General features: G+C 54.7%; 2 protein-coding genes across 3 annotated transcripts; one reads left to right on the top strand and one right to left on the bottom strand.

The window, feature by feature from the left end:
* Window positions 1–1,470: 1,470 nt before the first annotated feature.
* Window positions 1,471–6,435, bottom strand: C16H19orf54 (chromosome 16 C19orf54 homolog). Its single transcript, XM_021700947.1, has 6 exons — window positions 5,536–6,435; window positions 3,677–3,745; window positions 3,134–3,258; window positions 2,727–2,856; window positions 2,565–2,635; window positions 1,471–1,808 (listed from the first exon to the last, which is right to left on the bottom strand). The coding sequence occupies exons 1-6, from the start codon at window positions 5,829–5,831 to the stop codon at window positions 1,471–1,473; spliced, it is 1,029 nt and encodes a 342-aa protein (XP_021556622.1). The 5' UTR covers window positions 5,832–6,435.
* Window positions 6,436–6,878: 443 nt separating this feature from the next.
* Window positions 6,879–17,726, top strand: SNRPA (small nuclear ribonucleoprotein polypeptide A). Of its 2 annotated transcripts, XM_021701016.1 has the most exons (8): window positions 6,879–6,929; window positions 7,386–7,480; window positions 11,097–11,269; window positions 13,296–13,475; window positions 15,333–15,381; window positions 15,449–15,506; window positions 15,860–15,948; window positions 17,344–17,704. In XM_021701016.1, exons 2-8 carry the CDS (start codon window positions 7,408–7,410, stop codon window positions 17,478–17,480), a joined length of 759 nt encoding a protein of 252 aa, XP_021556691.1. In that variant the 5' UTR covers window positions 6,879–6,929; window positions 7,386–7,407; the 3' UTR covers window positions 17,481–17,704. The 2 variants fall into 2 exon arrangements, with proteins under 2 accessions (XP_021556691.1, XP_021556690.1); XM_021701015.1 differs by having other exon boundaries at window positions 15,333–15,506; window positions 17,344–17,726.
* The last annotated feature ends 209 nt before the right edge of the window (window positions 17,727–17,935 follow it).

Below are 17,935 nucleotides of genomic sequence, written 5' to 3'. Positions count from 1 at the left end.
CTTCAAGTGCTTTCCCCTCCATGATGACGCCCCAATAAATCGCACAGTCGGTCAACTTTATGGACTTTTTTCTTTTATGTCTGGGGTGTGTGGGCTCAAAGCTCCCAGTTTCACCATTAGTGCCAGGTGGGGGCATGGGATCATGAGTGGTTTGGGACGCAGAGCAAGCCGGTTCATCCAGTCAGCATCCACCCAGCAGCTGCTCTTGTGCCTGGCTCCGTGTTGGACGACGTGGGGAACAGACTAGTGACCCAGACAGCTCCCAGCTGCACCCTCAGGGCCTCCCAGGACAGTGCGCCAGACAGCACCAACCAGGGTGTCAGGGCTGGGATGCTCTGGTGCAGAGGGGCCAGGGCGGGGGTGCTCCTCTTGGGGGGGGGGGGGGGGACACCACACTGTACAGCATCTCTAAATAAGACCCTTTGCCTGGCACTGGGTACACAGGTGACCGGGACGGACCTGTTCCTCCCTCTCAGAGTAAAAGCAACAGGTCCTCATTCAATCAATAACGTCTTTCTCCATCCACATCTGTATAGCTACTAACTGCCAGGTTTGAATCCTGGCCCTGCCACTTGCCAGCCATGTGACTTCAGGCCCGTCACCACACTTCTCCAGGCCTCAGTCTCTCCATCTGTAAAATGGAGGAAGATCTAGTCCCTTCCTTACGTGGTTGGAGAATTTGATGAGTTAAAATGAGCAAAGGGGTTGGCACATAGAAGCACATTCGGTTCTAAATCAGAACAGGTGGGGGAGGGGCCGCGCCTGGGGCTAGGGAGTCTTCCTGAGGAAGACGAGCCAAAATAGAGAATTAAGTAGTTATCCTCAGCAGAGGGTTGGGTGCAGGGGAATAGGGCACTCTAGCGACCTGGAAGGCCAGTGTGGCTAGCGGCAGAAAGCATGATGAGCTGGGGCTGGGAGAGTTTAATCCCTATCCTGTGAGCAACCAGGAGCTGCTGGAAGCTTCTCTGGAGGCGAGTGGTTAAGCCCCGGTTTGCATTTTGAAAGGCAAGGCTTCCTAGGCTCCGTGGGAACAGACGCTGGGGGGCAGCAAGGGGTCTGGTGAGGCTCCTGCAGGTGTCCAGAGAGAGGCGGGTCCTTTAGAAGAGGCTGGCCACCAGTGAGAAATGGCTGGATGCAACACTGAGGTGAGGCAGACAGGCAGGACCTGTGGGCCGAGCTGTGGCCAAGTCTCTTCCCTGGAGAGGGAGCTTGTCTGGTTGGCTCCCGGCCTGAACCCCAGCCACACATCAGGAGCCCAATACTGGGGGGTGGGCGTGGGAGAAGGGGATTGGGACCGGACGGACGGGTGGGAGGGGGCCTCCGCGTGGAGGATCTCTGGCTGGAGGTCCTTGGGAACGGAGCCCACACTTGGCGGGCTCTTGCAAAGGGAGAAACCGGAGCACTCTTCACATGGTGACAGAGCCCAGCTGTGGCCGCGGCCCTGTCAGCCGGCCTCAGGGCTGCAGCGGGCTAGCGGCTGGAGTCCCCCGGTCTGAGGAGCAGGGCCTGGCCACAGAGGCCGGCCCGCACCCCGCCTGCAGGCACCACGTACGCCCGGCCGTCGGCGGCCCGTGACGGCGAGAAGTCCGTCAGCTGTAGGTTGCTGTCCCGGACCTGGTCATAGTCCCACAGCTGGTAATGCCAACTCTTGCCCTGCTTGGAGAGGAGGTAGACGGCTCCTGGGGAGCCTTCCTCGGGCAGGGCTGGTGGCTGGCGGGGCATGCTGGGCACTGGGTGGAACAGACCTGGCAGCTCGGGGTCCTCAGAGTAGCCAAGGCCTGGCACGGCCCGCACACCCAGCAGGACCCCTGGGAGGAGAGGGGAGGCTGTGAGCAGGAGCGAGCGCGGACTCGGTACTGGGGCTTCGCCAAGCTCCCCCCATGGCCCTTCAGGGTAGCAGTCGGCAGGGCGGCGACAGCGGAGCTGGGACTGGACCCAGGGTGTCTGGCTCCAGGGCTGCGAGCTTTGAAGACCTGCCTCCTACAGCCCAGTAGCCCAGGGAGGGGAGATGCTGTTCAACAAAGCAGGCACCATCACCCAGTGGTTTCCTGGGGTCTAGTAAAAGAAAGCTCAGAGAAGCCCTTGAGGCCACAGACCCAGCATGGGGGAGCCTCCAGGCCACCTAGCATGCAAATCAGCCTTCTTGCAGGCAGGCAGAATGAGGCCAAGGCCGATGGATGCCAGCGCTGACGGACACGTGCAATGTGCCTGCGCCGGTCAGACTTTTATATGCTTTGCCTGCTGTCACCCCGATTTCCAGATGGAGGAAGGAAAGCCCAGAGTCACAGAGCCCGGAAGTGGCTGGAGCAGATCTGGAGCCCAAACTGTTTGATCCTAAAGTCCGTGTTCCGAGCTTGTTTGTGGAAACCCTGACTGGCAGATACTGAGGCACCTGCCACCTGCCAGGTCCCTACTAAGCATCCTGTAGGGACGGGGACAGCCCAGCCCTGGTCCCCACCTTGAGTACAGGAGAAGTGCCAGTGTCAGGTTGAAAGTGTGGGAGGTGATGAGGGGGCTGGGGACAAACAGGGTGAGCATACAGGAGTATGGGAGGGGAGACCCACCTGTGCTCACTGCCCAGTGGGCCTTGTGGCCCTTCCTCTGACACGGCTCGTGGTTGAAGTCCTCGTCGTAGCTGGTGGGGGGGGTTAAGGCCAAAGCTGTGGTGTGGCCCTGGGACCCACCCTTCTCCATCCCCACCCAGCTCCCTCTGGGCCGTGGGATACGGGATGAGCATGGGATGTCCGGAGACAAGGTGCTGCAGGACACGGGCTCTGTTGGGACCGCCCAGGCCACCGTGGAGCTGCTCAGCCTGGCAGCCCAGTGCCTCCCAGGCCAGCTTGCCCATGTCGGCCACTGCAGGGGTGACAGAGACAGAAGGATCGCTGTGTGCCTGGCTGCAAGCCATGGGCTAACTGGGGATCGGCACCTCGAATCATCACTGCAACTGCCTCGTCTTTGTACAAATGCAGAAAATGAGGCACAGAGAGGGTAAGCTGCTTGTCCCCAGCCACCCAGCAGGAAGGGGCAGCGCTGGGCTGGGAATGAAGACAGCCTGCTTCCAGAAGGGCCTGAGGACTGGAACAGGGTCCCCTCACAGGACTGGCTTGAGACCCTTCTGCACCCAACTCACCGGAGAACATCTCTCCCTGGGCCGTGTAGCCTCTCTCCACGGCCATCTGCACAAGTCTCTCCAGGGGGATGCCACTGGGTGGTGCCAGCAATGTGCCTGCCATCCACAAGGCCACCAGCCCGCACCTGGGGAGAGACAGGCCCAGTCGCTCAACCCCTAAGTCATGTCTTCACCAAGCCCCCGCTGCCCTGGCAGCTGGAGTGTAAGGAATAGGTCGACTCTGCTGGGGGAGTTTCCCTTTTCCCAGGCCTGGTGGGCTGCAGGGAGGGTGGGAAGGTGGGGAGAGGTCACCTGGGCTTCCAGAAGGAGGAGGTGCTGAAGTGGAGTCAGAGATAAGACGGTTCACTTGCTTGCTCACTTGTTCATCCATTCCAACAGTTTACTGCGCATGCACCCGGGACCCCACCCTCCAGCCGCCCTTTCCCTCCCCTCTGCCTCTTCCCAAGATGCCTGGGAAGAACCCACACCTCCCACCCGACAAATCGGTCCTCAGGAAGCACACAAAGGCAGAGAGGGATCGGAGTCACAGATAAGGGCACGTACTGAGGGCCTTCCTGGATGAGGGAGGGCAGGTCGGCACAGAAGAGGATCCATTGCAAGTCACTTCTGAAACTGAATCAGAGCGTGCTCAGGTCACATGGGAACCAGCTCCTAGATCCCCCCTCGAGGTATGACTGGGAGTGGAGTGTTGAGGGATGGCGAAAGGAACCCAGGTCTGGCTGTCCTAAGGCCGGAGGGTAGCTCCAGGCTCTGATGCTGACTTCCTTCTCCCTGATGAGGCATGTCTCCCTTCCCGAGCCTCCGAGTCCTCATCTGCTCAGTGGGAATCATCCTTCCACCTGCTCCTTCTCTTGGTTATTGAAAGAAGAACAGATGTGCAAAATGTTTGCAACTCAGAGCCAGAAAAATGGATTTACTAGAGGAAATTTCTCAAAGGCGGGGGGGTGTCTCTATACCCAAACCCTTCCTGTGATTTTTCCCTTCTCAAGCCTGTTCTATAGGGATGAAAAATCCCTTAACTCAGCCTAGAGTAGAACCAGTAAGAGGGTGCTCCACAGGCCTAAGAGATCACCTGGATAGTGAGCTCTTGCAGGCCTGCCCAGCCCCACCCTTGGGGAAGTCACTCAGAAAAGTTTGATCTGGATGAGGCCCCAGGGCTCAGGAGGGGCTGGGCAACATGCGTATCCAGTATATCTGTTCCAAGGCCAGTGAAAGAGCAAGGCTGGGGAGAAAACCCAAAGCTCCTGGTTCCCAGTTTGAAGCACCGTCCTGATGGAAGATGATAGCACAGCGGTTAAAAGCATGAAGGCCTGCTGCCAGAATGCAAACTGGGCTCTTCTAAGTGCTGTGGGTAAGGGACTTCAGCTCCATGAGCCTCAGTTTCCTCATCTGGAATATGATAATAGTTCCCATCCTACAGAATCACTGAGAGGATGAAATCAATATCTAAACACACTTAGAATAGTGCCTGACAAATGTCCTAACCAAACATATTAGAAACTTGTCTAGAGAGCTAGAAGTTTCTTCCCTGAGTCTGGGCAATTCACTCATTGTTACACCGGGTCACCACAGCCCCAGCCTGGGCCTAGCCCCCTCCCGCCTGGATCTCTGGGTGCTCCAGCTTCCTCCTGAACCCCTTTACTGTCTCACCACCTCCAGTCCCCACAGGTAGCCTCCCTCCCTGTGCAAAGCCCTTCCGAAGCTCCCAGTGCCCTCAGGATAGTCCACCTCCCTCCACGTGGCGCCCATGCCCTGTGTGATCTGGGCTCCTGTCCACCTGTTGAAACCCCATGTTTGGGGCGCCTGGGTGGCTCAGTCGTTAAGCGTCTGCCTTCGGCTCAGGTCATGATCCCAGGGTCCTGGGATCGAGCCCCGCATCGGGCTCCCTGCTCTGGGGGAAGCCTGCTTCTCCCTCTCCCACTCCCCCTGCTTGTGTTCCCTCTCTCGCTGTGTCTCTGTCAAATAAATAATCTTAAAAAAAAAAAGAAAAAAAAGAAACCCCATGTTTACCACCTCCCCTGTCCTGTTACAGAAATATTTGCAGATCCTTGAGAAGAACACCTCTCCATTTCAGCCTGCAACTCTGCACGGGCTGTTCATTCTCATCACACCCGGGACAGTTCTCAGGCCCCCTTAACCCCCAGCCTTGGCCAGGCCCGCCCTGGGGGCTCCCTCATTACAGCTCTGACCACTCTGGGCTGTCACTGGTGAGGGAGGGATCTGTCTCTGCCACTGGACTAGGTGCCTTGAGGGCAGGATCTCTCTTCTTTGGTGAAGGCGTGCCCTGAATGGGTCTAAGTAGGGAGCTGAGGCACACAGGCTCTTTGACCTTGAGGAAATGGGAAACCCCAAGAGAAGACGGCTGAAGTGACCTGGGGACAGGTGGTTCGGTGAGACCCTACCGGTCCTTGTGCAGCTTCAGGAGCCTCTTCACGTCATCTCTGCTCCTGGGGACTGGGCTGGCCTTCTCTAAGGCCTCCTTCAGGAGCTGACTCTTCTCTAGGCCGAAGACGTGAGGGGGAGCCAGTGCCCTCACAGGGGGTGGAGGTGGGGGGATAGGGGCCTGGAGACTTGAGGGGGATGGAAAAGCTAAATTGGGGGCATTTAGGGGTAGAGGAAGTGGAGTGATGGGGGCTTGGGGAACAGGGGTTTGTGGAGGGGCTGGGGGCTGTATCGGAGGAGAGCACGGAGAAATCATTTTGGGGTCTATGGCATGCAAGTGCTGGAAGGTCAAGAATCGGGGCGGGATGGATGCTCTAAAATGAGTTAGTCACAGGGATGGACGTTCTGAAGGTTTTAGCGCGGAGTTCCAGAACTTGTGTGCTGAGCAGTGGGCCTGAAAGGACCAGGACTGATATTTGGAATCATGGAAGCAGGGGGTTAACACGGCGGGTCCTTTATCCGGAACTAGATTTGTGGTTTGGGGCTGGGTTGCAAGGCTCAAGAAGGGGGATTTAGTTAAGGGTTAATGTATAACCCGGGAAAGGTTTGTAAAACTCCGGAGTCAATTTTGGGAAAATGAATGCTCGGATCTGGGGTGGGGTGCCTAAAGGGTGGGGTTTGGGGGGGGTCCAGGGCTAAAGACTAGGGAATTTTGGCTCTGTAACCCCTCACATCCCAGGCCCGAGTTCGGAACCTTGGAGCTGACCTTTGAATCAGAGGTCAGGAGATCAAAAGGACACCTGGCAGGGAGAATGGCTTAGTCGTGGAGAAGGTCCTGGAATCAGAGCGCAAAAGGAAAAGTCCCCTCGGTTGGGGAAGGCTCAGAGATCGGAGGACGCTGAGAGCCGCGATACCGCCGGGATAGGTAACGGAGCCAGAAAGTAAAACGCACCTCCCCTTCCAGCAAAATGGCGGCCGCGGCACACATTTTTCCCATATCACGTGGCGGGACTCGCAACTCGTGCCCGCCCCCATAGCGTCACGTGATGAGAGAAGGCGGGCGGTGGGGGGGGAGGAGAGGCTTTTAAAGGACCGCCCCCCCGGAAGAGACTGAAGCGCGAGCGGCTTCTCCATTGGCATGAAGCGCGTGAGGGGCCGCGGCCTTCGCTGATTGGTCCGTAGACCCTCAGTGCCGGGTCGGGCGGGGTTTTTCAGCCGAGGCGGGAACGCAAATGTCGTTTTTGATTGGCAAGGTTTGGGTCGAGGGGCGCGACTGACTCTGATTGGTCAAGGTACTGAGTTTCCGCGCGGGATTGGCTTGCAGAAAGATAAAGGCGGGACCAGGAGAGGAAGCTTTGGTAGTCGGCTCTCAGAAACGGAGGAGGTGACTCTTGCAGGAGCTGCGGCTCTGTTGGTGAGTAATCTCGGGCAATGGCGGCCATCGACGCCGGGCGAGCGGAGCGCTTGCCACCTGGGCCTTCTCGCGCCTCGTGTGGGGAAACTATCTTCCCGCTGCGCGAGGTTAGGGCGCCTCAGTCGTGTCTTTCCTTAACTGACTTTTACATCCGGGTTTTTTTCTGCTGGGCCGTCCTTTGAGCTCGTGGGCCAATGGGGTTCGCCACTTAGGACGCTCCGCCTACTGGGTCGCGTAGAGCATCTTGGGACTCGTAGTAAACCTTTCGAGATCTCCCTCTACCACGCGGGGAGAAGAAGCTGTCCAGCTTTCGCTTTGTTTTCCAAGCTGTGCCTCCTTCCCGCCTCTCCCGACTTCCTCCTGGGAGGAAGATCCCTGAGCAGCCCGTTAAGCCCGTTTGGGGGCAGAGGATTTGGAGAAACCCAGGGCTGAAGTTACCTTTTTTCCTTCTTTCAGCTCTACCTCGGCATCTATCTCCATGGCAGTTCCCGAGACCCGCCCCAACCACACTATTTATATCAACAACCTCAACGAGAAGATCAAGAAGGATGGTGAGTTCTGGGGATAGTCCAGACTCCAGGTTACCTCGCACGAGCCGGCCCCCTCTTGCATACCCCGCATTCACTTCTCTTCCTTCGCTTTCTCCAGCCAAACCGTCAGTTAATCCTTCAGCCTTTGCACACACTGCTTCCTGTGTCTTTAACGCGCCTCCAGTCCATCTTGTACTCTGGCCATTAGCCTGGTCACTGTTGTTCGTCTTTGAAGGTTTCAGCTCACAGGACTCCTCCAAGAACCCTTCGGCGTCCCCTTTCCCCTCAGGTGCCTGCCTCTGACTTCCCAGAGGCGCTGGACATGTCCCGCTCAAGCCCTGATGGTTCTGGGCTCTTACGGGGTTGTCTGCACTGGTGTGTGAGCTCCATGAGAGTAAGCGCTGGGATGGTCTTGGTCACCGTCACGTACTCAGTGATCAGCCCACTGTGGAGGTGTTTGATTTCAAAAAGGAAATGAAATACGAGTAAGATGGCTAACACCATTATCAGGTACTGATATGGACATCTTTATTAAGTTAAATTCTCACAATATTTCAGGAAGGAGCTGTTACTTCTCTTTCTCAGATTAGGAATCAGACTCAGGTGATGTGACTTGCCCAGGGTCACACAACAAGGTAAAGTGGTTGAGGCCACCAGTGTGGAATTCTGCTTAAGAACTCTATTCTTGACATTGGACGTATTTTTCCATTTTCTTTATCACCTTTATTGAGTTTCATTTTCTATATTTGAAAATTGAGGGCGCCTGGGTGGCTCAGTTGGTTAAGCGACTGCCTTCGGCTCAGGTCATGATCCTGGAGTCCCAGGATCGAGTCCCGCATCGGGCTCCCTGCTTGGCAGGGAGTCTGCTTCTCCCTCTGACCCTCCCCCCTCTCCTGCTCTCTCTCTCTCATTCTCTCTTTCAAATAAATAAATAAAATCTTTAAAAAAAAAAGAAAATTGAACAAAGCCTTAGTACTTTCTTTGCATGGATGTTACATGGATTACATTGGCCAAACATCCATGCAGTGCTTCCCTTTATGGTATCCAGTCGTTAGTAAGGGCTGGATAAAATTTATCACTTATTATCCCCTTAAGAAAATTTTTGGGGTGGGGGTGCCTGGGTGGCTCAGTCGGTTAAGCGTCTGCCTTCGGCTCAGGTCATGATCCCAGGGTCCTGGGATCGAGCCCCGCATCAGGCTCCTTGCTCAGTGGGGAACCTGCTTCTCCCTCTCCCTCTGCCTGCCGCTCCCCCTGTTTGTACACTCTCTCTGTGTCAAATAAATAAATAAAATCTTTTTTTTTTTTTTAAAGATTTTATTTATTTATTTGAGAGAGAGAATGAGATAGAGCATGAGAGGGGGGAGGGTCAGTGGGAGAAGCAGACTCCCTGCCGAGCAGGGAGCCCGATGCGGGACTCGATCCCGGGACTCCAGGATCACGACCTGAGCCGAAGGCAGTCGCTTAACCAACTGAGCCACCCAGGCGCCCATAAATAAAATCTTTAAAAAAAAAAAAAGAAAAAAGAAAATTCTGGCGGGGGTGGAGAAAATTCTCGGGGAGAACCAAAGGAGTTTGCTGGAATTAAGTTTGAGCTGTTGAAGAAAACCAGACAAGCATGTCAATCCCCTTGTGCCTTTAGAGTATCGTGCCCAGCCAGTACTCTGTGGTGCTGGGGAAACACTGGTGACAGACAGTCCTGGTCCTGCCTTCATGGGGCCACAGTCCAGTGGGGAAGGCAGACCTGCTTCCAGACAGCGGTAGCCCAGAGTAGCCAGGGCCGTGATTGGGGAAGCATAAGCAGAGTGGTCAGGACTGGGATGGGGCATCCCGCCAGAGGGGTTTGTTCTCTCTCATAGAAGAGGAGACATTTCAGAGAAGCCTTCCAGGTAGGGGAAGCACAGTGTACATGTCGTGGTGAGGGAGAAGAGTGTTCCGAACCCGGACCAACATGTGCAGATGTCTAGCAGCAAAAGAGGGCCCGGGCCATTCTGGAAACGACAAGCAGTTTTGTGTGACTGAGGCTTGTGACACAGGGAGAACCTTTCGGTGAGCAGTGCACTGATAGTTTGTGGGATCTTGTGGGCGGGTGGGCCGTTAGACTTTGTCCTGAGGCCATCAGGGAGCCAGGCGAGGGACACAGTCTGGTGTGAGGACAACGTATGGAGGGTGAACTTGAGTGGGCGAGAAGGGAGAGAGGCCCAGAGTCCAGGGGAATGACCGAGGCCCAAACTGGGTTCATGGGGGTGGAGAGAAACACCAGAAATGGCATCAGGAGAATTTTTGGCAAATTTTGCCAAAACACATTTTGCTTCCCTCTTTACCCCACTATTTTCTTTTCTTCCCTCACCTAGTCTTTCAGCAGGTGTCTTCAGCTCAGATGCCTCCTTTGTTTTGTTTTTTGTTGTTGTTTTTTTAAGGATTTTATTTGTCAGAGAGCACAAGCAGGGGGAGTGGCAGGCAGAGAGAGGGAGAAGCAGGCCCCCTGCGGAGCAGAGAGCCTGATGTGGGGCTCGATCCCAGACCCTGGGATAATGACCTGAGCCGAAGGTAGACCCCCAACTGACTGAGCCCCCCAGGCGTCCCTCAGATGCCTTCTTTGCATAAGATTGTTTTTTTTCTGTCAGGTGTGGTAGTTTGTTTGTGAGATACGGTGGCAGGGGGTTCAGATGGACTTGGGTCCTGGTCCCCGCTCTGTAGCTTCTTCCCAGTATCTTCAGGGCACTCCTCCTGAGCCAGCAATGAATCCTCTGAGTGCCTGTTTTCCTGTTTGTAAAATTGAGACCGTTCCGGTCGCTGTCTCACGAAGTGGTGGTGAGAACTTAGTGAAGTTTTTTCCGTAAAACATTTAGTGGTCTCTTTCTTCATGCAAATGTTCTTGGTGAAACCTGGGTGCTAGAATCTGCACTGAACCTGGGGCCACTGCAGTAAGCCAACTGGAGGGGCTTGTAGTTAAGGATAGCCAAACAAGGAAGCAAATGTGAGGTCAGGAGGTGGGAAATACTGTGAAGGAAAAGCAAGTAGGGTGCAAGGAGTGGGGAGAGTGACAACGGGGCACCTTTGTTAAGACAGGATGGTCGGGGGCGGCCTCTGAAGTGGGAACACTTTTACTGAGAGCTGGGTGACTAGAAGGAGGCAGTGGTGTACACATCAGGAGAAAGGTCCTTGTGGTGGAGGCAGCAGCCGGGGCAAAGGTCCTGAGGCAGCAGCCGGGTACCGGCCCGGGAAAGGGCTCTGAGGCCAGTGTGACTGGAGATAGGGGCGGTGGGGTGGAAGGTGGGGGGACCAGGTTGGAGAGGTTGGCCAGGGCCACCTCACACAGGCCTGGGTCAAGGTGCTGGTGACGGGGAAAAGCACGCTCACATTTATCGAGCATTTGTCATGGGCCCTTTGTTACGTGGGCCTCCTGTTCTTCATCCAGCAGGAGGTACCCGTACCCTCCATGCTCTCAGAGGAGCCCCCACAACCCACCCCTGCTGGTATTGCTGGCCCTTGAGGGGTTCCCGACCTGTGACAGCGTGTCAGGTGGCTGATGGTTTCCCTCCTGGGCCTCGCTCGGCTCTGAAAAAGGAACTCAGCCCCCAGGACAAGGTACCAAGACCTCCAGTCACCCATGGGCCTTCCCTTCCTCCCGCTGCAGAGCTGAAGAAGTCCCTCTATGCCATCTTCTCCCAGTTTGGCCAGATCCTGGATATCCTGGTTTCCCGAAGCCTGAAGATGAGGGGCCAGGCCTTTGTCATTTTCAAGGAGGTCAGCAGCGCCACCAACGCCCTGCGCTCCATGCAGGGTTTCCCCTTCTACGACAAGCCCATGGTGAGTGCCGTGGCAGACTAGGTGGGTCTGGACCTCCTGTCACTCGTAGTCTGGTCCCCTAAAGTCAGGAATCTCTCTGGCTCTTGGTCAGCGTTTACTGTTCTTTGTACTAGGGCGGGTGGGGGGGGGCGCCAAGTGACCGAGGGAGCCCCCAGCCCTGCCCTTTCAGACCCCAGATGGTGACGACCCAGAGGGGCCAGGGCTGGGATAGGGGAAGTGCACAGATATTGGGGGAGCTTAGGAGAGGCACTTCACCCAGTCTGGGGGTTCAGAGAAGGCTTTCTGGATGTGAAGCTCAAAGGAGAAGGACTAGCTGGGGGAGGCGGGGGAGAAAGTGTTAGATAACTGGGAGCATTTGTAGTTGAGAAAGTGGGTCAAGTCGGTTTGGCTGGAGCGAAGGGTGGGTGTGGGGTGGGGGTGCTTGGGAGCCATGGAAGGGTTTAGGGAGATGCCTCTGGCTGTTGGGGAGAGTGAATTAGAGGCGGGAGGTTAGGGGAGGCTGGGTGTGAAGGAGCCCTGGCCAGGACCAGGGTGGGGGCCATGAATGGGTAGAAATGGGTGGGTTGCAGGGGTTCAAGAGACCAAGTGGACAGCCAGCGGGGCTGCATTCTGGGCGGTGGGGAATGGCTTAAAGTTCCCGCCCTGAACTAGCATTCCTGCCGTATCACTGGCAGCCATCTTTGGTTCTTGGGGCCTTTTTCTTATCCCTCTATCAGTGGAGTTTCACCTGATGGGACTATGCCTCCTTGAACCAACTCCCTTGGGGAGGGAACAGCAAATGCTGGGTGTCCAGGTCCCAGGCGGGTCACCTCCCGTGGAAGACAGTGGGCCCCGGGAGCCGTGGGGTAGCCTGGAACCCTACCGTCGTGTGGAGGGGGCATGGATGTGCCTGCTGTCACCTCTGGGTGTGAGCCCAGACTTAGTGCATCTTCCATTGCTTTTCTGGAACAGCTGGGAACTCGCTCTTGAAGTATAAAGATCATAGTGTTACCGTGTTGATCCTCCTCCCCTGCTCCCCAAATCACCGCGCGGAGCATTTCAGACACTCACGTGAGAGTGAGTTCTGTGAGGGAGTCTGTCAGGCCTGCCTTCAGAACCTCTGCCGCTGCCTGCTTCTTCCTCCTCCCCTGTGGCTTTCCTGGTCTCTGCTTGGACCCCTGCTCCCCACAGGCTCTTCTCCATGTGCAGTCCCAGGGCTGCTTCCAGCACACCCGGGAAATGTCCTCACTCCCTGCTTGGGACACTCCATGGCTCCCAGCTTTTCCCAGGGAAAAAACCCAAACTCCTCCCTCCTCATCCCCGTTGATCTTGAACATGCTGCACACCTTGTCTACTGTTCCCTTTGGTAGAACGCTTTTTTCCTAGATCTTCCTCTCTGTCTCTACACTAGTGTCACTTCACGGAGGCCTCTCTTAGCCACACTCTGAAATTTTCGATTCTTACCTTTTTTTTTTTTTTTTTTTTAAGTAGGCTTCACGCCCAACCTGGGGCTTGAACTCGCAGCCCTGCGATTGAGAGTCGCATGCTCTGAGTCGGCCACTTTTTAATCTTTTTCTTCGTGTCTTTCTCACCACGTACAGCATGAGGGCAGGGGCCTTTGTGGGCTGTACCCCCAGAATAGAGGTTTTCCATAGACCGCTGAGCATGAGCTTTAGCCTGGGGGTCTAAACTCTTGTGTGATTGGAACCCCCCTGCATAGTGTTCCTGTCCTGGCCCTATTTTCTCGGGCTTCTGCCTTTGGCCTGATGCTCAGGACTGTCCCATCTTCCTTCAGAATCCCAGCAACCCACTGACCGAACACCTAATGCGTGCCAGCGACTATTCCAAGCACTTAAGCTCATTTAGTCCTTACAGTCATCCTTTCAAGTGGGAAATTTCCACAGTCCCCATTTTACAGATGAGGACGTTGAGGCCAAGGGATTTCCATAACCTTACTCACTGAGCCTCTGGTACAGGTCTGCTTTTGCACCCAGGCAATTTGGCTTTGAGATTGACGCTCTTCACCCTTCTGCTCTCTGTTTGGCAGCGCATTCAGTATGCCAAGACTGACTCGGATATCATTGCCAAGATGAAGGGCACCTTCGTGGAGCGGGACCGCAAGCGGGAGAAGAGGAAGCCCAAGAGCCAGGAGACCCCAGCGGCCAAGAAGGCCGTACAGGGTGGGGCAGCCGCCCCCGTGGTGGGGGCTGTCCAGGGGCCTGTCCCGGTAAGCCAGGGCCCAGAGATGATGCCCTCTCCCCATCAGGCCTGCCTTAGCCTTGTGGCCTGGCATGTGGGCACAATGGGTGGGGGAGGTCTCTCCTTGGGGTTCTGGCCCCCTCCCTTTCCATTTCCTTCCAGAACTTGTGTGCCTCTCTCTGAGGGATTGCGCACTTGGGTGATGGACTCTGCACTTGGAAATGCCTCTGTGCTTCCCCAACTTTTTCAGGAGCTTTCTTTCTCTGTGTCTCTGTCCCTTGGTTTCTTTCTCCCCTTGACCTTAATCTTGTTGCCTATGTCTTAATGTCTATGCAGAAAATCCAGAGGAAGCCACGAACCAACTTTTTTGGATTAATTAGTGAATTTAATTTATCAGGCTCACCAGAGAGAAGGTCAGTGTGGAAGAAGTCAGTTTTATTTCTCTGTGCTAGCAACAAACAAGTAGACTCCAAATTTTAAAATAGCTCAGGATTAAATCCAACGAAAGGTGTGCAAAAACCACCTACTAAAAGTATAGAACATTCACTGAGAGAAATGGGAGGTGAATTCAGCAAATGGACAGGCGACTCAAAACTTGCTAAGATGCCAGTCCTCCAGATTGGCCTAACACTCAACACAATTCCGATCAAAATGCCAGCAGGAATTTTGGGGACATTGGCGGTCCATTTCCACAGGGCTGGGGAAAGGCAAGGCAGGTAAGGAGAATGAAGCTGGGGGGCCCGCTGTAGGCGTCAAGATAATGTGACATTGGCCTAAGGGGATGGAGATGGACCAGGTGGCAGAAGAGAGTCCAGAAGTAGGTCCACATAGGCATGGTTTCTCAGCTGGTGAAGGCTCCACCGAGGTCCAGTGGTGAAAGGACTTTTTTTTTTTTTTTTGCTAATAAATGGATGAATTGAATGTCTGTGAGGCAAAGAATTAGTCTTACTTCAGCTATATAAGTTAATTTGAGATGAATCCGTAGACCTCAGTGTGACAGCTAAAACAATAAAGCTTCTAGAAAGAAACGGGAAAATCTCTTCGTGACCTTTGTGAGGGCCCGAGAAGTAGAAACGCCCCGTTTTCTAAATAGAATCGAGAAAGCACGAAGTACTTCAGAAGAGCTAGGCGAATTGTATCTGTTCCTTACTGCTGGGTCTCCACGTTGGCTTTTCTGCCCGGGTCACGCACTGTTTGTCCGGCTTTCACCAGTGCCAGGTCATTTTCTGTCTGGCGTCAGCAGCGGGCCCGGGGTTCCTGCCCAGCTTCCCTCTTCTTTTTTTTTTTTTCAGCTTCCCTCTTCTTACCCAATCCCCTCTTCTGCACCCAGCTTTTTGTCTACCTTTGAGTCCTCAGCTGTGGTTCCCACGCCACCGGCAGCCCCGTCTCCCCTGGGGGCATGAGCTGTGTGCCTTCGGGCTGGCTCCCTTCCATTTCTCTCCACATCTGCCCTGTCTAGCCCTGTCCATCTCCGCCTTCCGCTCTCTGTTCCTCTTTTCGCTGTAGGTCTCTTTTCTCCCCCCCTTCCCAAGGAAAAGTATAACTGCTCATTACAGTGTTTACTTCCACTCCTTTTGTTAACAGTCATTAGCATTTTCCTGTCTTTTTTTTTTTTTTTTTCCTATAGTGATGAACAGTTGGGTCACGTTGGCTAGTTTTTCTACATTAAAAAAATTTTTTTAAGTTTCTAGTTTGATATCTGCCTTGAGCCTGGGTCAGTTTTGCTCCATCCATTTTCCTTCGGGTGACCTTTGTCTCCATGGGTGCCTTGGGCTCTCTCCCCTGTGTCTTTCACACCCTGGATCTCCTGACACCCTCTGGTCCGCTCTGCCTCCTGCTGACACCAAACCCGCCCCGCTCAGCCCTGCCCTCCGTCTCTCCGCAGGGCATGCCCCCGATGACCCAGGCGCCCCGCATCATGCACCACATGCCTGGCCAGCCTCCCTACATGCCGCCTCCTGGCATGATCCCCCCTCCAGGCCTGGCTCCTGGCCAGATCCCGCCAGGGGCCATGCCCCCGCAGCAGCTTATGCCGGGGCAGATGCCGCCTGCCCAGCCTGTAAGTGTCTCCTTCTCCTGGGGTCTCATAAACAGCTAGAACATGGGAATAGAAAGGGACGGGTGGGGGGTCTGTTGGAGGGAAAGAGAGGGATTGTTGGAGGAGCTTCGGTCAGGGTGAGGCTGGAGCGGTGACCAGAACCTGGTTTGATTCGGTGAACTTCTGCGGAGCACCCACTGATGGATACAGCAGTGCTCTTAGTGGCTTGTAGGCTGGTGGGGGCAAGGTGGTGTAGACAGGCAACATCAGCGATGTCAGGTGAAGGGGGCAGAAAGAATTCAAGCGGGGTGGGGGTGGGAAACAGGAAGGCACTAGGTACCCCTAGACTCATGGGCTCTATCACTTCCTTGCAGCTTTCAGAAAATCCACCAAATCACATCTTATTCCTCACCAACTTGCCCGAGGAGACCAACGAGCTCATGCTGTCCATGCTTTTCAACCAGTAAGTGGGGCCAGTAGCTTTGCAGGGGCCAGAGGGCAATGACCAGGAGATGGCACCATGGGGCCAGGCCTCAGAGTTCTGCTGTGGAGCCCTGAGCCTGCTTAGCATTTGCAGGCAGGACAGTGACTAGAGGCCTAAAAGGTGGAAACTGAGGCCAGGCCCACAGCCTGAGGAGGTATGGTAGTGGCAGGCCTAGGGTATAGCAGTGCGGGACCTTCCTCGACTTCGTGAGGGGTGGGGGAGTCCCTGGGCCTCCTCTTTCCAGCCTCTAAATCAGAAAAGTGCTTGGTGTGTATAAAATAACGGCAAGGTGGCATCGAGCATGGGCTAGAGGCCCAAATCGGCTGCAAAATCAAACTGTGTTGGTGGGAGATGGGGATGATTGAAACCTCATGTGCTGGGGATGGGGTGTAACCACTATGGCTGTTGCGTTCAGTGAAGCAGGTTGTATGTGCTCACCTGGTGACCCTGCTTCTAATCTTAATATCCTAAAGATACTCTTAAGGTGAGTCCCAAGGGATGTGGATGGACCTCATTCCTCCGGGTGGTGGGGAGTTGGAGCCAGCCTGGGGAAGAGGGAGAGGTCAGACGCGCTACTCGCCATGACCTGCTCTGGGGCAGTTGGAAGAATAGAGCAGCACGGATGGTTCTTTGTAACACGACAGGGAATTTTGAGAAACTCCGTAAGACCGAAAAAAACAATATCACACGTATATCCTTCTGTAAAACAATACGTACTTTGTAAGAACAGCGGCAGAAGAAAGTGTACCCAGCACGCATGAGGATGGTTGCCCAATGGGGAAGGAAGTTAGGGAAGACAAGGGGGAAGTGAGAGAAACAGCGGATCATAAAAAGTCAGGGTAGTGTTTATTTCTGGAACGGGGTGGGTGCGTTATGATTGGGGAAGGACATGGGGGCAGTGTTCTGTTTTTTTTATTTTTTTATTTTTCAAAGATTTTATTTGAGACAGAGAGAGAGCCCCCAGGCAGGGGGAGGGGCAGAGGGAGAGAGAGAAGCAGACTCCCCGCTGAGCAGGGAGCCCAATCCGGGGCTTGATCCCAGGACCCTGGAATCATGACCTGAGCCGAAGGCAGACGCTTAACGACTGAGCCACCCAGGCCCTCCTGTGTGTCCTGTTTCTTGATCTAAGTTGTGGTTGCATAGACATGGGTGTTCATGTTAAAATATTTCCTTAAATGACACGTTTACATTGTGTGTACTTGTTTATGTTAGGGTTCCTCAGCTTCACACTGTGTGCATTTGGGGCTGGATAATCCTTTCTTACTGTGCATTGTAGGATGTGTAGCAGTATCCCTGTTCTCTAGGCTCCCGATGCCAGAACATTTCGGGGGAGATACCAAGTCTGGATCCCTGGGGTTTCTTCCCTTCTTTCAGGTTCCCTGGCTTCAAGGAGGTCCGACTGGTCCCCGGGCGGCACGACATCGCCTTTGTGGAGTTTGACAATGAGGTACAGGCAGGGGCTGCTCGTGATGCACTGCAGGGCTTCAAGATCACCCAGAACAATGCCATGAAGATCTCCTTTGCCAAGAAGTAGCACCTTTTCCCCCTGCCTGCCCCTGCCCCCTGTTTTGGGGCCACCCCTTCCCCCCCTTGGCTCAGCCCCCTGAAGGTAAGTCCCCCTCGGGGGCCTTCTCAGAGCCGTGTGTGAGTGAGTGGTCGCCACACAGCATTGTACCCAGAGTCTGTCCCCAGACATTGCACCTGGCGCTGTTAGGTTGGAATTAAAATGGTTTTTTTTGAGGTTCGGTTTTTCACAACCATCTGTCGTTTTTATTTCCTTGTCGTCTGTGCCGCCTTTTCTTGCACATCAGAATATTCTGGGTGTTTGAACCTCTTAGCATGCTGGGGTTTGCAGCCTTGGGAAAACAGAATAATGTAGTAACTTTGTCTACTTCAGGCATCTTTACTAGTTTGGAAAAATTTCTGTTTTGTCTCCATCAGCATTCAGAGCAGGAAATTGAAACCC

This window comes from Neomonachus schauinslandi, chromosome 16, assembly GCF_002201575.2.
Source record: "Neomonachus schauinslandi chromosome 16, ASM220157v2, whole genome shotgun sequence".
Taxonomy (NCBI): domain Eukaryota; kingdom Metazoa; phylum Chordata; class Mammalia; order Carnivora; family Phocidae; genus Neomonachus; species Neomonachus schauinslandi.
This window is presented reverse-complemented; position numbering and strand designations above follow the sequence as displayed.

Coding starts and splice junctions, on each gene's coding strand:
- C16H19orf54 (XM_021700947.1), bottom strand. CDS start 5,831: ATGATTTCTCCGTGCTCTCCTCCGATACAGCCCCCAGCCCCTCCACAA. Junction 3,746..5,535: donor CTGAAGCTGCACAAGGACCG/GTAGGGTCTCAC, acceptor GCTCTGATTCAG/TTTCAGAAGTGACTTGCAAT. Junction 2,857..3,133: donor CCAGGGAGAGATGTTCTCCG/GTGAGTTGGGTG, acceptor TCACCCCTGCAG/TGGCCGACATGGGCAAGCTG.
- SNRPA (XM_021701015.1), top strand. CDS start 7,408: ATGGCAGTTCCCGAGACCCGCCCCAACCACACTATTTATATCAACAAC. Junction 15,507..15,859: donor AGATGCCGCCTGCCCAGCCT/GTAAGTGTCTCC, acceptor ACTTCCTTGCAG/CTTTCAGAAAATCCACCAAA. Junction 15,949..17,343: donor CTGTCCATGCTTTTCAACCA/GTAAGTGGGGCC, acceptor CCCTTCTTTCAG/GTTCCCTGGCTTCAAGGAGG.